The sequence below is a fragment of the Nerophis ophidion genome, linkage group LG03 (assembly GCF_033978795.1).
Source record: "Nerophis ophidion isolate RoL-2023_Sa linkage group LG03, RoL_Noph_v1.0, whole genome shotgun sequence".
Classification (NCBI taxonomy): Eukaryota; Metazoa; Chordata; class Actinopteri; order Syngnathiformes; family Syngnathidae; genus Nerophis; species Nerophis ophidion.
In genome coordinates, this window is record NC_084613.1 from 81033543 (window position 1) to 81056676 (window position 23134).

The 23134-nt window shown below is 41.8% G+C and overlaps 1 protein-coding gene across 4 annotated transcripts in view; it reads right to left on the minus strand.

Annotated features, from left to right (window-relative positions):
- shank3a (SH3 and multiple ankyrin repeat domains 3a) overlaps positions 1-23134 on the minus strand; it is a 444336-nt gene that overhangs the window by 86562 nt on the left and 334640 nt on the right. For all 4 annotated transcript variants that reach the window (XM_061896187.1, XM_061896188.1, XM_061896191.1 and 1 more), the window contains one exon: positions 15045-15068. In XM_061896187.1, coding sequence (XP_061752171.1) covers positions 15045-15068 — 24 coding nt within the window. The remainder of the gene's footprint in view (positions 1-15044; positions 15069-23134) is intronic.

A 23134-nucleotide genomic window follows, 5' to 3' on the forward strand; every position in this document is an offset into this window, starting at 1 on the left:
GCCTCATTTTTGCGTCCTGACCTCACCGCGGGCCAAGGCCACAGGCCACAGGCGCTCTCATTCCGCTGCGGGCGTGCCTCCTCGCAACTGCAGACAATCTACAATCAGCGCTCCTGCCCGTGATGAGCGAGCTGCCTTCATAAGCCGGCACAACCTGCCATCCCGGGCCGGAATATAACCTTCTGTTTGCGTACAGTTAGCCCCATCCTGCTTGATGCTATCCTACTCTCTGTGTGTTTGCCCTTCCGTGTTTTCAGTGTGTGTTTTCTTGTGTCGTTCCCGCAGTACCCTTCGTCGCCTAGAAAGTGAGCTGTGCGTCTCACTTTTCCCTGGATCTCCCTCTGGACTCTGACTGCCTCCCTCGATCCTTGAATTCCCCTGCTTTGGACTCGGACCTGTAGAGTTCTCTCTCCCCTGGAGTTCCTCGTCTCTTGTTCAACATTTACGGTAACATTCAACAGCTAATCTACAGACAGTCTTACACCATACACACTCTTGGATTTTGTCAAACTCAATTTCCTTAATATATTTATTATTGTTTGATTATTATATATATATATATTATAATATATATAATAAAATACTTAGAGCTATACAGTTCCCTGGTGTCTGTGTCGTCATCTCCCCTAAGTCAATCATAACAGCTACAACATATCCATCCCATCCATTTTCTACCGCTTATTCCCTTTTTTTGGGGTCGCGGGGGGCGCTGGCGCCTATCTCAGCTACAATCGGGCGGAAGGCGGGGTACACCCTGGACAAGTCGTATATATTACTTTAATTTGTTTTCATAAACTGCCATAACCTGCATTCTTTTAGTCTACATGTACTGTACATGTGTACACTACACACTGTGTAACATGTATATGTGTACACTACACGCTGTGTAACATGTACATGTGTACACTACACGCTGTGTAACATGTACATGTGTACACTACACGCTGTGTAACATGTACATGTGTACACTACACGCTGTGTAACATGTACATGTGTACACTACACGCTGTGTAACATGTACATGTGTACACTACACGCTGTGTAACATGTACATGTGTACACTACACGCTGTGTAACATGTACATGTGTACACTACACGCTGTGTAACATGTACATGTGTACACTACACGCTGTGTAACATGTACATGTGTACACTACACGCTGTGTAACATGTACATGTGTACACTACACGCTGTGTAACATGTACATGTGTACACTACACGCTGTGTAACATGTACATGTGTACACTACACGCTGTGTAACATGTACATGTGTACACTACACACTGTGTAACATGTACATGTGTACACTACACGCTGTGTAACATGTACATGTGTACACTACACGCTGTGTAACATGTACATGTGTACACTACACGCTGTGTAACATGTATATGTGTACACTACACACTGTGTAACATGTATATGTGTACACTACACACTGTAACATGTATATGTGTACACTACACGCTGTGTAACATGTACATGTGTACACTACACGCTGTGTAACATGTACATGTGTACACTACACGCTGTGTAACATGTGTATGTGTACACTACACGCTGTGTAACATGTGTATGTGTACACTACACGCTGTGTAACATGTACATGTGTACACTACACGCTGTGTAACATGTGTATGTGTACACTACACGCTGTGTAACATGTATATGTGTACACTAAATGCTGTGTAACATGTATATGTGTACACTACACGCTGTGTAACATGTATATGTGTACACTACATGCTGTGTAACATGTGTATGTGTACACTACACGCTGTGTAACATGTATATGTGTACACTACATGCTGTGTAACATGTATATGTATACACTACACACAGTGTAACATGTATATGTGTACACTACATGCTGTGTAACATGTATATGTGTACACTACACGCTGTGTAACATGTACATGTGTACACTACACGCTGTGTAACATGTATATGTGTACACTACACGCTGTGTAACATGTATATGTGTACACTACACACTGTGTAACATGTACATGTGTACACTACACGCTGTGTAACATGTATATGTGTACACTACACACTGTGTAACATGTGTAAGTGTACACTACACACTGTGTAACATGTACTGTACATGTGTACTGTTGAGTCTTGATACCGATCCCCAGGCACTGTATCGGTTCCCATGTGAAAGGTACCCATGCCTATGTGTGAGGAAAAAACGTAATAGAAAATAAAAATAATAGTGCAGTAATAAAGCTAAAACTTTTCTTTTCAAATTATTCAAACAAAATACTTTTTTTTTAATCAAACACCAGGTGGCGCCACAAGGTTTATTACTACAACAAACAATGGAGAAGTCGGAAAAAAGTCCACAAGCAATACTTGTAATCATTATAGAGGGTTACCTAGTGTGATATCATCACACACACATACTTGTAATCATTATCATCACACACACATACTTGTAATCATTATCATCACACACACATACTTGTAATCATTATCAAGGGTTACCTAGTGTGATATCACACACACACACACGCGCACACACACACACACACACACACACACACACACACACACACACACACTTGTAATCATTATCAAGGGTTACCTAGTGTGATATCATCACACACATACTTGTAATCATTAGTAAGTGTTCCCTAGCGTGATCTCTTCACTCAAACACACGCACGCACGCACGCACGCACGCACGCACGCACGCACGCACGCACGCACGCACACACGCACACACGCACACACACACACACACACACTCGTATCATTAGTAAGTGTTACCTAGTGTGATGATATCACACAACTATCATTGGGGCGGTACAGCTCGGTTGGTAGCGTGGCCGTGCCAGCAACTTGAGGGTTCCAGGTTCGATCCCTGCTTCCACCATCCTAGTCTTTGCTGTTGTGTCCTTGGGCAAGACACTTTACCCACCTGCTCCCAGTGCCACCCACACTGGTTTAAATGTAACTTAGATATTGGGTTTCACTATGTAAAGCGCTTTGAGTCACTAGAGAAAAGCGCTATATGAATATAATTCACTTCACTTCATCACCCTCACTTGTAATCAATAGTGTTACCCAATGTGATATCACACACACACACACACACACACACACACACACACACACACACACACACACACACACACACACACACACACACACACACACACACACACACACACACACACACACACACACACACACACACACACATTAGTAAGTGTTACCCAATGTAATATTTTAAGTAGGATATTCCTCCAGCACATCTAGTAATCAGTAATCAATGTATCCTGTGGAGTCCTTTGCCATGGGCCAAGGACCCTAATTATTTGGCCCGCGGGCCAGAGTTTGACACGCATGCCTTAGGTGGATGTAATGAAGCGGCGGAGGAAAGCAAATATATACTAGAGCGTCCATTTCTGGCACCAAAATTATCAAAATGAGAACGGAAAAGGCCTTATTTATCTTTTTGAATTTTGAACTCACTTGACTTCCTTTTGTCCTCAAATGAACAGTTTGAGCGACTCCAACATTTATGAATGCAGATGTGATGAAATGCATTATGCATCAAAGCTAGTCTTTAACATTGCTTCTCTCTAAAGACTCGCCTGTGCAGAATTACCTGTCTGAGACAGGTAATTCACACACTTGAATATATATTATATAATACACATATATTATATTATTCCATCCATCCATCTTCCTCCGCTTAGCCGAGGTCGGGTCGCGGGGGCAGCAGCCTAAGCAGGGAAGCCCAGACTTCCCTCTCCCCAGCCATTTCGTCCAGCTCCTCCCGGGGGATCCCGAGGCGTTCCCAGGCCAGCCGGGAGACATAGTCTTCCCAACGTGTCCTGGGTCTTCCCCGTGGCCTCCTACCGGTTGGACGTGCCCTAAACACCTCCCTAGGGAGGCGTTCGGGTGGCATCCTGACCAGATGCCCGAACCACCTCATCTGGCTCCTCTCCATGTGGAGGAGCAGCGGCTTTACTTTGAGTTCCTCCCGGATGGCAGAGCTTCTCACCCTATCTCTAAGGGAGAGACCCAAACTCATTTGGGCCGCTTGTACCCGTGATCTTATCCTTTCGGTCATGACCCAAAGCTCATGACCATAGGTGAGGATGGGAACGTAGATCGGCCGGTAAATTGAGAGCTTTGCCTTCCGGCTCAGCTCCTTCTTCACCACAACAGATCGGTACAACGTCCGCATTACTGAAGACGCCGCACCGATCCGCCTGTCGATCTCACGATCCACTCTTCCCCCACTCGTGAACAAGACTCCTAGGTACTTGAACTCCTCCACTTGGGGCAGGGTCTCCTCCCCAACCCGGAGATGGCATTCCACACTTTACCGTGAGAGAACCATGGACTCGGACTTGGAGGTGCTGATTCTCATTTCGGCCGCTTCACACTCAGCTGCGAACCGATCCAGTGAGAGCTGAAGATCTCGGCCAGATGAAGCCATCAGGACCACATCATCTGCAAAAAGCAGAGACCTAATCCCGCGGCCACCAAACCGGAACCCCTCAACGCCTTGACTGCGCCTAGAAATTCAGTCCATAAAAGTTATGAACAGAATCGGTGACAAAGGACAGCCTTGCCAAGCAGGGGCGGTTCTAGGCATGCTTTTATGAGGGGGCAGTCAGAAATGTGAAGGGGGCATCATGTGTACACATCATGCTCCAGCACTTTTTTTTCTGTGCTTATAGTAACGATGCTTTCTTCATTGAAATGGGTCTTTAGCTATGTGTCCAACCCGGAGTAGTGGATTGCACTTTGTCAGGCCTCTATACCTTCAGACCTGTCCAACTTGGGTGTCCCACCTGAAGACTAAGCTCCTGCTGGTATAGCTCTTACGGTCACTGAGGACCGCAAACCCCCTGACCACAATAAGGTGGCAATCCCTCAGAGGGGGGAAACCGAAAAATAAAAATAAATGAATAAAATAAAATAAAACATCCTTCATCCAGATTTGATCAACCAACAACATAACATTTATCCTAACTGGATGGCCTAACTCTCAAATAAATTTTGACCCAAAGTAGGACTTCACACACTACAGTCGATATTTACAAAACTGAAAGGTAGTCTGATGAATAATGATAAAAAATAATCTCAAACTAATTTATAAAACAGAACATGGGCACTCATTTGGGCAGAAAATTAATTCACTCCAATGTGTGTGTGTTGCCCACTTGCTTGTAAATTGATGAAAACGGCTGTGTTTTTGTTTTTAGGTGTCTTGGTCGTATCAAATGAAACTTATAATTTGTTTATTGCAAAATGTAGATCGAAACATTAAAGGTTGACTATGTAGAATTACAAGAAAAACAACAGAAAAAGAATTCCAGCAGTCGATTGCCAGACCGTTGCTAAGTACAACGGGCCGCTCCGCTCTGAACAGAGGACAGCAGAGGAGGACTGCTAAACAGGATATATACCTTATGTTTCATTTTTACCCTCATTAACAGCATGATAAATGACTTGTAGCTTGTTACAGGGACAGTGGAGGCTCTCTGCCTTCCAAACCACTGCTGCTCAGAGCCTCCGCTGTCACTGCTCTCGTCAAGTTGTAGAAAAAAAAACGGAACTCCGTAGCACCGAAAGCCCGCGACGATAAACGTGTTTATGACAGATAAGACTACACAAATACACCCACCCTAACACGTATATGATAAATGTAGACAACTTTTCCTTTTCTTTTACTTTCATACTGCAACAGTGATTGGATGTTTACTGAGGGCTGAGGGGTGTGTGTCTGCTGCGCAGCCTGTGGAATGGTGAATACACGCACAGCGGAGGGAGGGATGAGAGGGAAGCCGACACTACTATATCGTGTGTGTCCATTTCTCGGCGGGTTTTTCCGCTGCTGCAGATAATTTTGTCAACTTTTAATGTAGTAATCTTGTGAGTTTATTAAAATTTGCTTTCTCAAATTTTGATTTGAATGGCAAGACATTTATTTAAGGGAATCTGCCCCCTCTTGCCCCTGCGTAGAGCCGGCCATGCTTGGCGCAGTCCAATTATATTATTATCATATATATATATATAATATATAATACACAACAATCATTTATTTTGATGGATCGCTCCTCCTATACTTGTACAACATATCTTGAAAGATCACTGGCTTGGGAGGAAGCCGGAGTACCCGGGGGGGAACCCTAGGCATTCACGGGGAGAACATGCAAACTCCACACAGAAACACCCCGAGCCCGGGATCAAACCCAGGACCTTCGTATTGTGAGGCACACCCACTAAACCCTCTTCCATATATAAAATAGTCTCAAAATGATATCAATATTTGGGGGAATAAACTGAGTTGAGAGTGTTTCCATATGAGTTGGGAAATTGTGTTAGATGTAAATATAAACGGAATACAATGATTTGCAAATCATTTTCAACCCATATGCAGTTGAATATGCTACAAAGACAACATATTTGATGTTCTAAGTCATGGGTGTCAAACTCTGGCCCGCCGTGTAATTTAATTTGGCCCTTGAGGCAATATCAATTTAGCATTAGAGCTGGCCCGCCGGTGTTATACAGCGTCGGTGCCGCTGTATAACACCGCATTCACCGCTAATACTCATACTTGCCAACCCTCCTAATTTTCCCGGTAGACTCCCGAAGTTCAGTGCCCCTCCCGAAAATCTCCTTGGGCAACCATTCTTCCGAATTTCTACCGATTTCCACCTGGACAACTATATTGGGGGCGTGCATTTAAGGCACTGCCTTTAGCGTTCTCTACAACCTGTCGTCACGTCCGCTTTTCCTCCATACTAACAGTGTGTCACATAATATTTGTGGCTTTTACACACACACACACACACACACACACACACACACACACACACACACACACACACACACACACACACAAGTGAATGCAACGCAACACATACTTGGTCAACAGCCATACAGGTCACACTGAGGGTGGCCGTATGAACAACTTTAGCACTGTTACAAATATGCGCCACACTGTGAACCCACCCCAAACAAGAATGGCAAACACATTTCGGGTGAACATCTACACCGTAACACTGTAGATGGTGAAATTCATAAATTTCTTGCAATAGCCCAGGGGTCGGGAACCTTTTTGGCTGAGAGAGCCATGAAAGCCAAATGTTTCAAAATGTATTTCCGTAAGAGCCATATAACATATTTCAACACCGAATACAATTAAATGTGTGCATTTTTAAGTATGACCAACATTTGTAGAGTATAATAAGTCTCTTTTTCTTTTTAACAAATATATAATACTTCTTACCATTAATGCGACATCTTGAGCAGGTGCGGTAGAAAACGGATGGTTGGATTAAAATGCATGAGAATGTTTTATATTTTGAACGTCATTTTTGAAACTGTGATTACCAGCGGAATTATTCATTACTTATCATGTTAAGCATCGTCAGCTAAGATTTATCTGAGAGCCAGATGCAGTCATCTGGCTCTAGAGCCATAGGTTCCCTACCCCTGGTTTAAGCATTAGACACCTTTTTACCTGCACCCTGCCTTCCGCTGTTCCCCACATCTGCAAAGCAATTAGCTACCGACTGCCACCTACTGATATGGAAGATTATTACACGATTACTCGGCTTAGCTCGGTTAGGAGAGTGGCCGTGCTAGCAACCTTAGGGTTACAGGTTCGATTCCCGCTTCCGCCATCCTAGTCACTGGTGTTGCGTCCTTGGGCAAGACACTTTACACACCTGCCCCCAGTGCCACCCACACTGGTTTAAATGTAACTTAGATATTAAGTGTCACTTTATAAAGCGCCTTGAGTCACTAGAGAAAAGCGCTATATAAATATAATTATCTGTAACCCTCAGGTTGCTAGCACGGCCACTCTCCTAACCGAGCTAAGCCGAGTAACCGTGTAATACTCTTCCATATCAGTAGGTGGCAGTCGGTAGCTAATTGCTTTGTAGATGTGGGGAACAGCGGAAGGCAGGGTGCAGGTAAAAAGGTGTCTAATGCTTAAACCAGGGGTAGGGAACCTATGGCTCTAGAGCCAGATGACTGCATCTGGCTCTCAGATAGATCTTAGCTGACATTGCTTAACACGATAAGTAATGAATAATTCCGCTGGTAATCACAGTTTCAAAAATAACGTTCAAATTATAAAACATTCTCATGCATTTTAAACCAACCATCCGTTTTCTACCGAACCTGTTCAAGATGTTGCATTAATGGTAATAAGTATTATGTAGTTGTTAAAAAGAAAAAGAGACTTATTATACTCTACAAATGTTGGTCATACTTAAAAATGCACAAATTTAATTGTATTCAGTGTTGAAATACATTTTGAAACATTTGGCTTTCATGCCTCTCAGCCAAAAAGGTTCCCGACCCCTGGGCTATTGCAAAAAAATTTAGGAATTTCACCATCTACAGTCTGTAATACCATCAAAATGTTCAGAGAATCTGGAGAAATCACTGCACGCAAGCGATGATATTACGGACCTTTGTTCCCTCAGGCGGTACTGCATCAAAAACCGACATCAGTGTAAAAAGGATATCACCACATGGGCTCAGGAACACTTCAGGAAAACCGCTGTCAGTAGCTACAGTTTGTCGTTACATCTGTATGTGCAGGTTAAAACTCTACTATGCAAAGCCAAAGCCATTTATCAACGACACCCAGAAATGCCGCCGGCTTTGCTGTGCCTGAGCTCACCTAAGATGGACTGATGCAAAGTGGAAAAGTGTTCTGTGGTCTGACGAGTCCACATTTCAAATTGTTTTTAAGAAACTGTGGACATTTGTGTCCTCGGGAACAAAGAGGAAACGAACAATCCAGATTGTTATCGACGCAAAGTTCAAAAGCCAGCATCTGTGATGGTATGCGTGTGCATTATTGCCCAAGGCATGGGTAACTTACACATCTGTGGAAGCACCATTAATGCTGAAAGGTCCATACAGGTTTTGGAGCTACATATCTCCTGTCCAAAGGCAAAACCCAGTAACTCAACTTTGGTCAAAACTGAGCTGATAATAATTTTGGAGTTCCTAGGTGATATGCTTTACATTAGTGTATGCGATATTGTAATTTTTTCCGTAAGTAAGCGGTTATGCGCATGGCAGGACCTAGCAACTACCACATAACCGCGTAGATGCAACAGAAAAACCTAGTATCTCAAGGGACCAATCGGAGCTTCTTTGTCAGTCGCCTTATTGTCTTTAATGAGACATTTGCACGAATGGGGGCCGACGGTCAAGCTGATTATGTGATATTATGGCACGAGATTGGCCCAGGACGTTGCAAGCACTTTCATTAAATGTATTGTTCTTGATGCTTCCCCTTGCATACTCTTTTTGGGCAGATAACTGTGGAGGTCAAAATAAAAAACTGGACGCTGTACACGGCTCTTGCCCAATGTGCAAACGCAGAATGGGGCCCACCCGGGATTGTGATAAAATATCTGGAGAAAGGGCACACGTTCATGAGAGTAGATTCAATCCATGGCTCAATCGGCAGGAAAATGAAAGCTCAAGAAAACATCTACACGTTTGATGACTTTGTAGATCTTTGTAAGACAGCATCGAGATAGATTGGCTAAAATCAGCTAGAAGTGAGTTACTAGGTTTTGCCTTCGGACGGGAGATATGTTGTCATCCAAGCAACGTTATCATGGACGCCCCTGCTTATTTCAGCAAGACAATGCCAAGTCACTTGTTACAACAGCGTGGCTTCGTAGTAAGAGTGCGGGTACTAGACTGCCTTGCCTGTAGTCCAGACCTGTCCCCCATTGAAAATGGTTGGCGCATTATGAAGCCTAAAATACTGTTGAACAACTTAAGCTGTACATAAAACAAGAATGGGAAAGAATTCCACCTGAAAAGCTTCAAAAATGTGTCTCCTCAGTTCCCAAACGTTTATTGAGTGTTGTTAAAAGAAAAGGTGATAAAAAAACAGTGGTGAACATGCCCTTTCCCAACTACTTTGGCATGTGTTGCAGGCATGAAATTTTAATTAATTATTATTTGCAAAAAAATATAAAGTGTATGAGTTTGAACACCAAATATGTTGTCTTTGTAGCATATTCAACTGAATATGGGTTGAAAAGGATTTGCAAATCATTGTATTCTATTTATATTTACATCTGACAACATTTCCCAACTCATATGGAAACGGGGTTTGTAGATTTTATGTGAATGGGTAGGATTTGCTCAGTGCCAAAACAAGTACTGGGGTCCATACCCACCGCTAGGTATCGCTCCTTGCTTCACAATACATCGATGCTTGTATCGTCTCGCCATCACTGGTGAGGTCCAACCTGCTAAATGCATCATTTCCTCTTTTCAGGCCAAATTGATTAAACCTGAACAGCGATGGATCAAATAAGAGTTTTCTTGGTCTACGTGCCAATAATACACAAAAAGCCACACAGTGTTGATCAAGTGATCGATCGGTATTCTCAAATGAGAGTTTTTGTTAGTTTACGTGCCAATATGACACAGAACGCCACGCAGTGTGATGTCCAGTGTTGATCAACAAAGCCAGATGGTGCCACAGGGATGACCCACGGAGCTGGCAGAGTGTGCACCTACAGCATTTCCTGCCCTGAGTAACAGTTCTTCACATTAGCGGCGTTCATCTGCACTAACGAGGAAAGCGACCGACAGCAAGTCAATCCCGTAGATGGAAGAGCGGCGTGGCAGCCAGTTAGTCAAACAAATGTGGTGGTTGCCGATAAAGCTCTATCATTCGCATAACAAGTGTGAGTGGTAGGACGACACGTGAACATTGTTGGCAAAAAGTACAGCAAAGAGGTGGTGATGGATGTGTGAACTCCAGGGGCGGACAGCTGGGACGGATAGGAGGGAAAGGGACAGATCACAGGTGAGAGAGAAAGGGACAGATCACAGGTGAGAGAGAAAGGCACAGCACACATGACGCGTTTGAATCATGTTTTATGTTCCTACCACCTATGGTGCCATTTCATGTTCCGACCACCTATTGTGATATTTTATGTTCCTGCCAGCTATTGTGATATTTTATGTTCCTACCAAGTATTGTGATATTTTATGTTCCTACCAAGTATTGTGATATTTTATGTTCCTACCAAGTATTGTGATATTTTATGTTCCTACCAAGTATTGTGATATTTTATGTTCCTACCAAGTATTGTGATATTTTATGTTCCTACCAGCTATTATGCCATTTCATGTTCCTACCACTTATTGTGATATTTTATGTTCCTACCACCTATGGTGCCATTTCATGTTGCGACCACCTATTGTGATATTTTATGTTCCTGCCAGCTATTGTGATATTTTATGTTCCTACCAAGTATTGTGATATTTTATGTTCCTACCAAGTATTGTGATATTTTATGTTCCTACCAAGTATTGTGATATTTTATGTTCCTACCAAGTATTGTGATATTTTATGTTCCTACCAGCTATTATGCCATTTCATGTTCCTACCACTTATTGTGATATTTTATGTTCCTACCACCTATTGTGATATTTCATGTTCCTACCAGCTATTGTGCAATTTCATGTTCCTACCACTTATTGTGATATTTTATGTTCCTACCACCTATTGTGATAGTTTCTGTTCCTACCAGCTATTGTGATATTTTATGTTCCTACCATCTATTGTGGCATTTCATGTACCTACCACCTATTGTGATATTTTATGTTCCTACCACCTATTGTGCCATTTCATGTTCCTGCCACTTATTGTGATATTTTATGTTCCTACCACTTATTGTGATATTTTATGTTCCTACCACCTATTGTGATATTTCATGTTCCTACCAGCTATTGTGCAATTTCATGTTCCTACCACTTATTGTGATATTTTATGTTCCTACCACCTATTGTGATATTTTCTGTTCCTACCAGCTATTGTGATATTTTATGTTCCTACCATCTATTGTGGCATTTCATGTTCCTGCCACTTATTGTGATATTTTATGTTCCTACCACTCATTGGGATATTTTATGTTCCTACCACCCATCGTGCCATTTCATGTTCCTACCACCTCTTGTGATATTGTATGTTCCTACCAGCTATTGTGATATTTTATGTTCGTACCACCTATTGTGATATTTTATGTTCCTACCAGCTATTGTGCCATTTCATGTTCCTACCAGCTATTGTGCCATTTCATGTTCCTACCAGCTATTGTGATATTTTATGTTCCTACCACCTATGGTGCTATTTTATGTTCCTACCACCAATTGTGCTATTTTGTGTTCCTACCACCTATTGTGCCATTTCATTTTCCTACCACCTATTGTGATATTTTATGTTCCTACCAGCTATTGTGCCATTTCATGTTCCTACCACTTATTGTGATATTTTATGTTCCTACCACTTATTGTGATATTTTATGTTCCTACCACCTATTGTGATATTTTATGTTCCTACCAGCTATTGTGATATTTTATGTTCCTACCAGCTATTGTGATATTTTATGTTCCTACCAGCTATTGTGATATTTTATGTTCCTACCAGCTATTGTGCCATTTCATGTTCCTAACACTTATTGTGATATTTTCTGTTCCTACTACCTATTGTGATATTTTATGTTCCTACCAGCTATTGTGCAATTTCATGTTCCTACCACTTATTGTGATATTTTATGTTCCTACCACCTATTGTGATATTTTCTGTTCCTACCAGCTATTGTGATATTTTATGTTCCTACCATCTATTGTGGCATTTCATGTTCCTGCCACTTATTGTGATATTTTATGTTCCTACCACTCATTGGGATATTTTATGTTCCTACCACCCATCGTGCCATTTCATGTTCCTACCACCTCTTGTGATATTGTATGTTCCTACCAGCTATTGTGATATTTTATGTTCGTACCACCTATTGTGATATTTTATGTTCCTACCAGCTATTGTGCCATTTCATGTTCCTACCAGCTATTGTGCCATTTCATGTTCCTACCAGCTATTGTGATATTTTATGTTCCTACCACCTATGGTGCTATTTTATGTTCCTACCACCAATTGTGCTATTTTGTGTTCCTACCACCTATTGTGCCATTTCATTTTCCTACCACCTATTGTGATATTTTATGTTCCTACCAGCTATTGTGCCATTTCATGTTCCTACCACTTATTGTGATATTTTATGTTCCTACCACTTATTGTGATATTTTATGTTCCTACCACCTATTGTGATATTTTATGTTCCTACCAGCTATTGTGATATTTTATGTTCCTACCAGCTATTGTGATATTTTATGTTCCTACCAGCTATTGTGATATTTTATGTTCCTACCAGCTATTGTGCCATTTCATGTTCCTAACACTTATTGTGATATTTTCTGTTCCTACTACCTATTGTGATATTTTATGTTCCTACCACCTATTGTGCCATTTCATGTTCCTACCACTTATTGTGATATTTTATGTTCCTACCACTTATTGTGATATTTTATGTTCCTACCACCTATTGTGCCATTTCATGTTCCTACCACCTATTGTGCCATTTCATGTTCCTACCACCTATTGTGCCATTTAATTTTCCTACCACCTATTGTGATATTTTATGTTCCTACCAGCTATTGTGCCATTTCATGTTCCTACCACCTATTGTGCCATTTCATGTTCCTACAACCCATTGTGCCATTTCATGTTCCTACCACCTATTGTGCCATTTCATGTTCCTACCACCTATTGTGCTATTTTATGTTCCTACCACCTATTGTGCTAATTTATGTTCCTACCACCTATTGTGCCATTTCATGTTCCTACCACCTAATGTGCCATTTCATGTTCATAGCACCTATTGTGCCATTTCATGTTCCTACCACCTATCGTGCCATTTCATGTTCCTACCACCCATTGTACTATTTTATGTTCCTACCACCTATTGTGCCATTTTATGTTCCTACCACCTAATATACTATTTTATGGCTAATCCACTTATTGTGCTATTTCATGTTCCTACCACCTATTGTGCCATTTTATGGCTAATCCACCTATTGTTCCACACCTGACTGTTCCTGGCTCTCATTCAGTCCCACACTGCTGTCGTTAGCTGCTCTGCTAACTGTGACTTTGTGGGCTTTTTTTTTTTAGCCCTTTTCCTTTTTTTTGCTAGCTCAATATGAGTACAAAAAATGTAAGGTTTGAAACATTCTGGGAGTATCCACAGCGTTGTCTACACTGCCTTCATCCCCACCTTTCCTTTGTTTCGTTGCACCCCCAGAAGATTAACCAGCGAGATAAAGTAGATTATATTTGTATTCCTAATCATTGTAGTCACCTGTCTGTTCAAGTTGTGACAGCACCACAGTGCTAGTGACTGTGTGTGTGCGTCTTGTTGTTTTGGGTTGTGTTTGTTTGAGTACTTCAGAGCACTTGGTATTTTGTTAGAGGTGTACAAACTTTTGCCATTTTGTCACGGCAGGAACCCATCCATCCTTTTTTCTACCGCTTATTACCCATTATTCAAATTGACATTGTTTCTTGGGGGAAAGTTTGCTTCATTATACTAATTTTTGAATTTACAGACCCTGTTCAAGAACCAGTTATGGGCCTGATTTACTAACATCCAAATACTGTGCAGACCATTGTTTTTATTCTGTTGTAAGACCAATACAGGACAAAGTACATTATTTGACAGCTCAAGGGCTCTCACAGTTTTGTGACTTTAAATTGTGAGAGCACCACGGGGCTAGTGACTGTGTATGTGTGTTGTTTATTCTATAGTAATACAAATAGAGCACGTACTCGAAGGTCGGAACAGAGCTGCTAAAATCCCCGTAGAAGACTTTGCCATCCTGGACAAACTCAATTTCCAACCGTTTTCAACAACAGGTACTTTTCCAGGAAGCACACTTTCCAGACTTCCTATCAACAGCAGCCCATTTCGGCGGCCGACTTGTCGGGTCTGCTTACCAAGAAGCCAACCTTGCTTAAAAAGGATCTGATTGCATCCCATCAAGGTGCACACAGCAGTGGGAAAAAAGGGACTTTTGTTGACAGAGGGCAGCAGGGAACTACTTTCTAGGCAGGCGGGGTGACAGGTGGAGGAGAGTGGCAGGTGAGAAGAAAAGTATGGCCTTTACCTTCCACGTCATTACAGTCAAAGTCTGGAGTGAGGCATGAATGGAGACAAAAAAGCAGCAGAACAAGCAACATTTACAAGATGAGGTTTGAAGGCACAAAAACAAAGAGCGCTGTGCTAAATGACAGGAAGGAGAATGTTTTCCACCAAAGCACAAAGCTGAGAGATTGATGAGGGTTGCTGGCACAGAAAGAACCACTTGGTGAACATCTTCAATGTCAGGACCACAAGGCAGCTGCCATTAGTACTTGGGGGCAGGTTCATGACTGAAAGCCGCAAATGTCACCTTTTTAACGACGTTGGTTTATGACATATTGAAGTCCTGATGGAAGCATTCCTCAAAATCCCTACGTCATGATCAGTGGTGCAGACATGTTTTGTTTAGTCATGATCTGTTAGTTTTGGACTCCCTTAGTTCCTGTTTTGAGCACTCCTGGTTTTGTTTTGGTCACCATGGGTACTGGTTGGTTTCACCTGCCTCTGGTTAGTGTTCGGCATGCTCTGCACTAATCAGAGAGTTATTTATTCACTTTGCTGTCTGGCTTCGTTCTGTCATACGGGGGTCGCAGCTTTAGGTGGGGTAGTTCTCCCAGGATGCAGACGCACAACTCACCCATGGTGACCAAAACAGGAACTAAGAGTCCAAAACTTACAGAACATGACTAAACAAAACATGATCCGTGGCCCGGATTATGTTTTGTTTAGTCATGTTCTGTAAGTTTTGGACTCCCTTAGTTCCTGTTTTGTGCACTCCTGGGTTTGTTTTGGTCACCATGGGCACTGATTGGTTTCACCTGCCTCTGGTCAGTGTTCGGCACGCTCACCTGCTGCCGCGCACTAATCAGAGAGCTATTTATTCACTTTGCTGCAGGGGTGCCCACACTTTTTCTGCAGGCGAGCTACTTTTCAAATTGACCAACTCGAGGGGATCTACCTCATTTATATATATCATTTATATTTATTTATTTATGAAAGAGACATTTTTGTAAACAAGTTAAATGTGTTTAATGATAATACAAGCATGTGTAACACATATAGATGTCTTTCTTTCACGAAGACAAGAATAGAAGTTGGTGTATTACCTGATTCTGATGACTTGCATTGATTGGAATCAGACAGTAATGATGATAACGCCCACATTTTCAAATGGAGGAGAAAAAAAGTTGTCCTTTCTGTACAATACCACATGAAAGTGGTTGGTTTTTGGCATCTAATTCATCCAGCTTCCATACACTTTACAAGAAAAACATTGGCGGCAAATTCCGTAGCTTGCTTGATTGACATTCACGGCACCCGAGGGTCTTGTGAGATGACGCTGGCTGCTGCAAGATCATTATTATAAAAAATGACAGAAAGGAAGGCGAGAAACACTTTTTATTTCAACAGACTTTCGCGCCGTCCCTTCCGTCAAAACTCTAAAGGGCGACTGCACATTTCCTATCTTCACAATAAAAGCCCTGCTTCATGCTGCCTGCGCTAACAAAATAAGAGTCTTGGAAAGCTGGCGTGCACAAGTGATGTGCACGCCAGCTTTCTGAGGGATCGCTTGTGCACGCCAGTTTTCCGAGACTCTGTATTTAGTTAGCGCAGGCAGCATGAAGCAGGGCTTTTATTGTGAAGATAGGAAATGTGCAGTCGGCCTTTAGAGTTTTGACGGAAGGGACGGCGCGAGAGTCTGTTGAAATAAAAAGTGTTTCTCGCCTTCCTCTCGGTCATATTTTCATAATAATGATCTTGCAGCAGCCAGCGTCATCTCACAAGACCCTCCGGTACCGTGAATGTCATTTAAGTGACGTCTTGGTGAAGATTGATGATCACTCCTTTTTAGGTCTATTTTTTTTTAAAAGTCTGGCTGGAGATCGACTGACACACCCCCCGCGGTCGACTGATAGCTCGCGATCGACGTAATGGGCACCCCTGCTTTGCTGTCTGGCTTCATTCTGTCATACGGGGGTCGCATCTTTAGGCGGGGTAGTTCTCCCAGGATGCAGACGGACAACTCCGGACAAAGCGTGAAGGTAGGATATGATTTCATCTTCGTGAATCATAACACATACAAAAAAACAGGATGCAAACCAAAGAGCGTGAAGCTAAGGTACAAACTTAGCACAGGAATACATAGAAACAAAGAAATAACCCTACGTGCTTGTTGCATACAGCAAACAATGAAGCCAGACAGAGAGTGGCGAGCGACGTGAATAAATAGCTCTCTGATTAGTGCCCGGCAGCAGGTGAACGTGCCGACCACTAACCAGAGGCAGGTGAAACCAATCAGCACCCATGGTGACCAAAACAGGAACTAAGAGAGTCCAAAACTAACAGAACATGACTAAACAAAACATGGTCCGGGCCACGGATCATGACGCCCTAAATATAAACATATTTTTCTTCAAAAGTAAGGCAAATGCCACATTGTTGACATTATTTGGTCAGGTACGGTTTGACTTTCACTTCAAACAACTGAATTTGTTGTCCCCATTTGAAAATCAGTTCAACTATTTCAATTCTGAAGCCAAGGAAAACAAGTACGATCCCACCACCTTACATCCGTTTCATAGCAGTGCGAATGAAATGTTTCTGTTTGGGTTTTTCGGGTCACTCGTGTTTTTCTGTTGGTTTTGGACTCCTTCGGTTCCTGTTTGTGCACTTCTCGGTTGGTTACCATAGTTACGTATTATTCTCACCTGCCGCTTGTTCCGGACGCACACCTGTTTTGTAATCACTGTCATTATTTAAGCCAGCCTTCTCCCGTCAGTCTGTCTGGCTTCTTAGTTTGTTTTTGCTACAACAAGTGACGACTTCTGTTTCATGCTCGCTACCTGCTAGCTTCGACGCTAGGCTTTTTGTTTTTGCTAGCTTCCATGCTAAGCTAATTTTCTTTGCTAGCTCCCACGCTAGCCCCCTTAGCTTTTGCATTCCGTGCTATGAGCACGCTTTTGTTTGTTTTCCGCCTGGTTTATTGCCTAAATAAATAATTTCCTACCTTCACGCTGTGTCCGAGGCTCGTCTGCCTTCCTGGGAGAACGAATCCGCATCACCATGCGCCCGGGTCGTTACAGTTTCTCTCTTTCTACATCTCATGCTTTCTTTACAAAGTCGCCTTTTGATTGATTTTTGATTGATTGATTGAAACTTTTATTAGTCGATTGTAAAGTACAGTACATATTCCGTACAATTGACCACTAAATGGTAACACCCGAATAAGTTCTTCAACTTGTCCACGCAAATCAAATCATGCCTTGCTCAAAAATGCTACACTCCAAGTTTTAGACAGAGCCCTACTTTTTCTATGCTGTAATTTTTATGTACAGTGGGGCAAAAAAGTATTCAGTCAGCCACTGATTGTGCAAGTTCTCCCACTTAAAATGACAGAGGTCTGTAATTTTCATCACAAGCTAATCAAAGATCCTCTACGTGAAAAGCGCGACCTGCTCTTATTGAGAACCAACTGCAAAAACACTAGTCAAAGATCTCCTATACATATAAGAATGTGTTGTTTTTAACAAGCAAACATTCTTTAAGGACGAATAAAAAAAAAGCTAGTCCAAGATCCACTTTTTGATCTTTGTTGTTTTTGAGGACTGCTAAAAACTATTCAAAGATTGCTTGAAATACACTAGTGCCCTGCTGTTTTTGAGCATAAAACCCTCATCAAAGATACTCAATATAAAAAAATATTTTGTCGTTTTTTTAGAACCAAATGCAAATATACTTGTCGAAGATCCTCTATATAACAAGTGTGACTTGCTGTTATTGAGAATGAAATGGAAAATCGCTAGTCAAGTATTTATATATATATTTTTAATAGTTTTTAAGGACCAACAAAAAATAGCTAGTCCAAGATCCACTTTTTGATCTCTGCTGTTTTTGAGGACTGCTAAAAACTATTTAAAGGTTGCTTAAATTATACGTTCGCCCTGCTGTTTTTCAGCATGAAAACCCTCATCAAAGATCCTAAATATGAACGAATGTTTGTCGTTTTTAAGAACCGACCGCAAATATACTTGTCGAAGATCCTCTATATGACAAGTGGGACTTGCTGTTACTGAGATTGAAATGCAAAAATGCTAGTCAAATATACAGTGGGGCAAAAAAGTATTTAGTCAGCCAGCGATTGTGCAAGTTCTCCCACTTAAAATGATGACAGAGGTCTGTAATTTTCATCATAGGTACACTTCTACTGTGAGAGACAGAATGTGAAAAAAAAATTCAGGAATTCACATTGTATGAATTTTTAAGAATTTATTTGTAAATTATGGTGGAAAATAAGTATTTGGTCAACCATTCAAAGCTCTCACTGATGGAAGGAGGTTTTGGCTCAAAATCTCACGATACATGGCCCCATTCATTCTTTCCTTAACACGGATCAATGGTCCTGTCCCCTTAGCAGAAAAACAGCCCCAAAGCATGATGTTTCCACCCCCATGCTTCACAGTAGGTATGGTGTTCTTGGGATGCAACTCAGTATTCTTCTTCCTCCAAACACGACGAGTTGAGTTTATACCAAAAAGTCCTAATTTGGTTTCATCTGATGACATGACATTCTCCCAATCCTCTGCTGTATCATCCATGTGCTCTCTGGCAAACTTCAGACAGGCCTGGACATGCACTGGCTTAAGAAGGGGGACACGTCTGGCACTGCAGGATCTGATTCCCTGTCGGCGTAGTGTGTTACTGATGGTAACCTTTGTTACTTTGGTCCCAGCTCTCTGCAGGTCATTCACCAGGTCCCCCTGTGTGGTTCTGGGATTTTTGCTCAACGTTCTCATGATCATTTTGACCCCACGGGATGAGAGCTTGCGTGGATCCCCAGATCGAGGGAGATTATCAGTGGTTTTGTATGCTCACACAGTTGATTTTTTTTCACAACAAGCTGCTTGCCTATTGTAGATTCACTCTTCCCAGTCTGGTGGGGGTCTACAATTATTTTCCTGGTGTCCTTTGACACTTCTTAGGTCTTGGCCGTGGTGGAGTTTGGAGTCTGACTGTTTGAGGCTGTGGACAGGTGTCTTTTATACAGATAACGAGTTCAAACAAGTGCCATTAATACAAGTAACGAGTAGAGGACAGAAGAGCTTCTTAAAGAAGAAGTTACAAGTCTGTGAGAGCCAGAGATCTTCCTTGTTTGAAGTGACCAAATACTTATTTTCCACCATAATTTACAAATAAATTCTTTAAAATTCCTACAATGTGAATTCCTGGATTTCGTTTTCATATTCTGTCTCTCACAGTCGAAGTGTACCTATGATGAAAATTACAGACCTCTGTCATCATTTTAAGTGGGAGAACTTGCACAATCGGTGGCTGACAAAATATTTTTTTTGCCCCACTGTATGTTGGATTTTAACGCAAATTGGGTCTTGTTTATGGATCGGCCAAACACTACAAAATACTCCTTTTGCCCGCCTGCCATTCCGCAGAATAAAGTGCTCAAACAAAAAAAAAAAAACACAATGTGTTGACTGCTGAGTCTCTGGGATTTTTTGCTTTTTTTTTTCGAGCCGAAGAAAGTAGCTTTGTTTCTTCTTACTCCCTTTGGAAACTGAACATACAGCACATGAAACAAGTTTGGACACATCTTCTCATTCAATGTGCTTTCTGTATTTACATTGTCACATCAAAACTAGGACTGAACATGTGGAGTTATGTACTTAACAAAAAAAAAATATGTTTCATATACTAGTTTCTTCAAAATAGCCACCCTTTGCACACTCTTGGCATTCTCTACATGAGCTTCAAACACACCGGGGAAGGGAAAACCATTTAAGGCAGGGGTGTGAAAACTTTTTCCACTGAGGGCCACACACTGAAAAATTAATTTGGAAATTTTTACCATGAATTGATTAACGTGCACCCGACTTAAACAAAATGAAAAACTTATTCGTGTGTTACCATTTAGTGGTCAATTGTGCGGAATATGTAATGAACTGTGCAATCTACTAATAAAAGTATCAATCAATCAAATTCATTTTCAAACCATAACAAAATATATGGATTTTTAAAATGTATTTTACCTTTAGGGGTCCCGGGGACCATAAAGGGTCTCAGTTATTGAAATGTCAAAAAAAAAAGTCTAAATTTTATTATTATTTTTTATTTAACGCTTACAGTAAATCTCTATATCAACTTAAAAAAAATAAAAGGTTTTATGGCATTTCTGTCAAAACCACTTTTTTTTTTATAGTAAAACTGAAATATGGAGTATTTAGTAATTAGAGCCCTAAAGATCAACAATGCAGGACACCTTTGATTTAAATTATTTTATATTTTTGAGTAATCACAGTGAAAAGATAAATAAAATACCACTAAGTATATTTGGGATCCAAAAAAATCTGGATATTATCTTCGACCCAACTCTCTCCTTTGAGTCACACATTAAAAGCGTTACTAAAACGGCCTTCTTTCATCTCCGTAATATCGCTAAAATTCGCTCCATTTTGTCCACTAAAGACGCCGAGATCATTATCCATGCGTTTGTTACGCCTCGTCTCGACTACTGTAACGTATTATTTTCGGGTCTCCGCATGTCTAGCATTAAAAGATTACAGTTGGTACAAAATGCGGGCTGCTAGACTTTTGACAAGAACAAGAAAGTTTGATCACATTACGCCTGTACTGGCTCACCTGCACTGGCTTCCTGTGCACTTAAGATGTGACTTTAAGGTTTTACTACTTACGTATAAAATACTACACGGTCTAGCTCCATCCTATCTTGCTGATTGTATTGTACCATATGTCCCGGCAAGAAATCTGCGTTCAAAAGACTCCGGCTTATTATATATTCCTAGAGCCCAAAAAAAGTCTGCGGGCTATAGAGCGTTTTCCGTTCGGGCTCCAGTACTCTGGAATGCCCTCCCGGTAACAGTTCGAGATGCTACCTCAGTAGAAGCATTTAAGTCTCACCTTAAAACTCATCTGTATACTCTAGCCTTTAAATAGACCTGCTTTTTAGACCAGTGGATCTGCCGCTTCTTTTCTTCCTCCTATGTCCCCCCCTCCCTTGTGGAGGGGGTCCGGTCCGATGACCATGGATGAAGTACTGGCTGTCCAGAGTCGAGACCCAGGATGGACCGCTCGTCGGGACCAGGATGGACCGCTCGCCTGTATCGATTGGGGACATCTCTACGCTGCTGATCCGCCTCCGCTTGGGATGGTTTCCTGTGGACGGGACTCTCGCTGCTGTCTTGGATCCGCTTTGAACTGAACTCTCGCGGCTGTGTTGGAGCCACTATGGATTGAACTTTCACAGTATCATGTTAGACCCGCTCGACATCCATTGCTTTCGGTCTCCTAGGAGGGGGGGGGGGGGGGGGGGGGGGTGGGGTTGCCCACATCTGAGGTCTTCTCCAAAGTTTCTCATAGTCAGCATTGTCACTGGCGTCCCACTGGATGTGAATTCTCCCTGCCCACTGGGTGTGAGTTTTCTTGCCCTTTTGTGGGTTCTTCCGAGGATGTCGTAGTCGTAATGATTTGTGCAGTCCTTTGAGACATTTGTGATTTGGGGCTATATAAATAAACATTGATTGATTGAAGACTGTGTGGGGGGCCGGTAAACAATTAGCCGCGGGCCGCACTTTGGACACCCCTGATTTAAGGTGAATACCTCCTGAAGCTCATGGAGAGAATGCCAAGAGTGTGCAAAAAAAGTAATCGAAGCATAGGGTGGTTATTTTGAAGAAATATAAAACATGTTTTCAGTTATTTCACCTTTTTTTTGTTGAGTACATAACTCCACGTGTTCATTCATAGTTGTGATGTGAAGTGAAGTGTGAATTATATTTATATAGCGCTTTTCTCTAGTGACTCAAAGCGCTTTACATAGTGAAACCCAATATCTAAGTTACATTTAAATCAGTGTGGGTGGCACTGGGAGCAGGTGGGTAAAGTGTCTTGCCCAAGGACACAACGGCAGTGACTAGGATGGCGGAAGCGGGAATCGAACCTGCAATCCTCAAGTTATATATATGTGACAATCTACAATGTAAACTAGTCATGAGAATAAACATTGAATGAGGAGAAACTGTGTCCAAACTTTTGTTCTGTACAGTTTGTCAACACAATCCTGGATCTATGTTCCAATAAACTGAACTA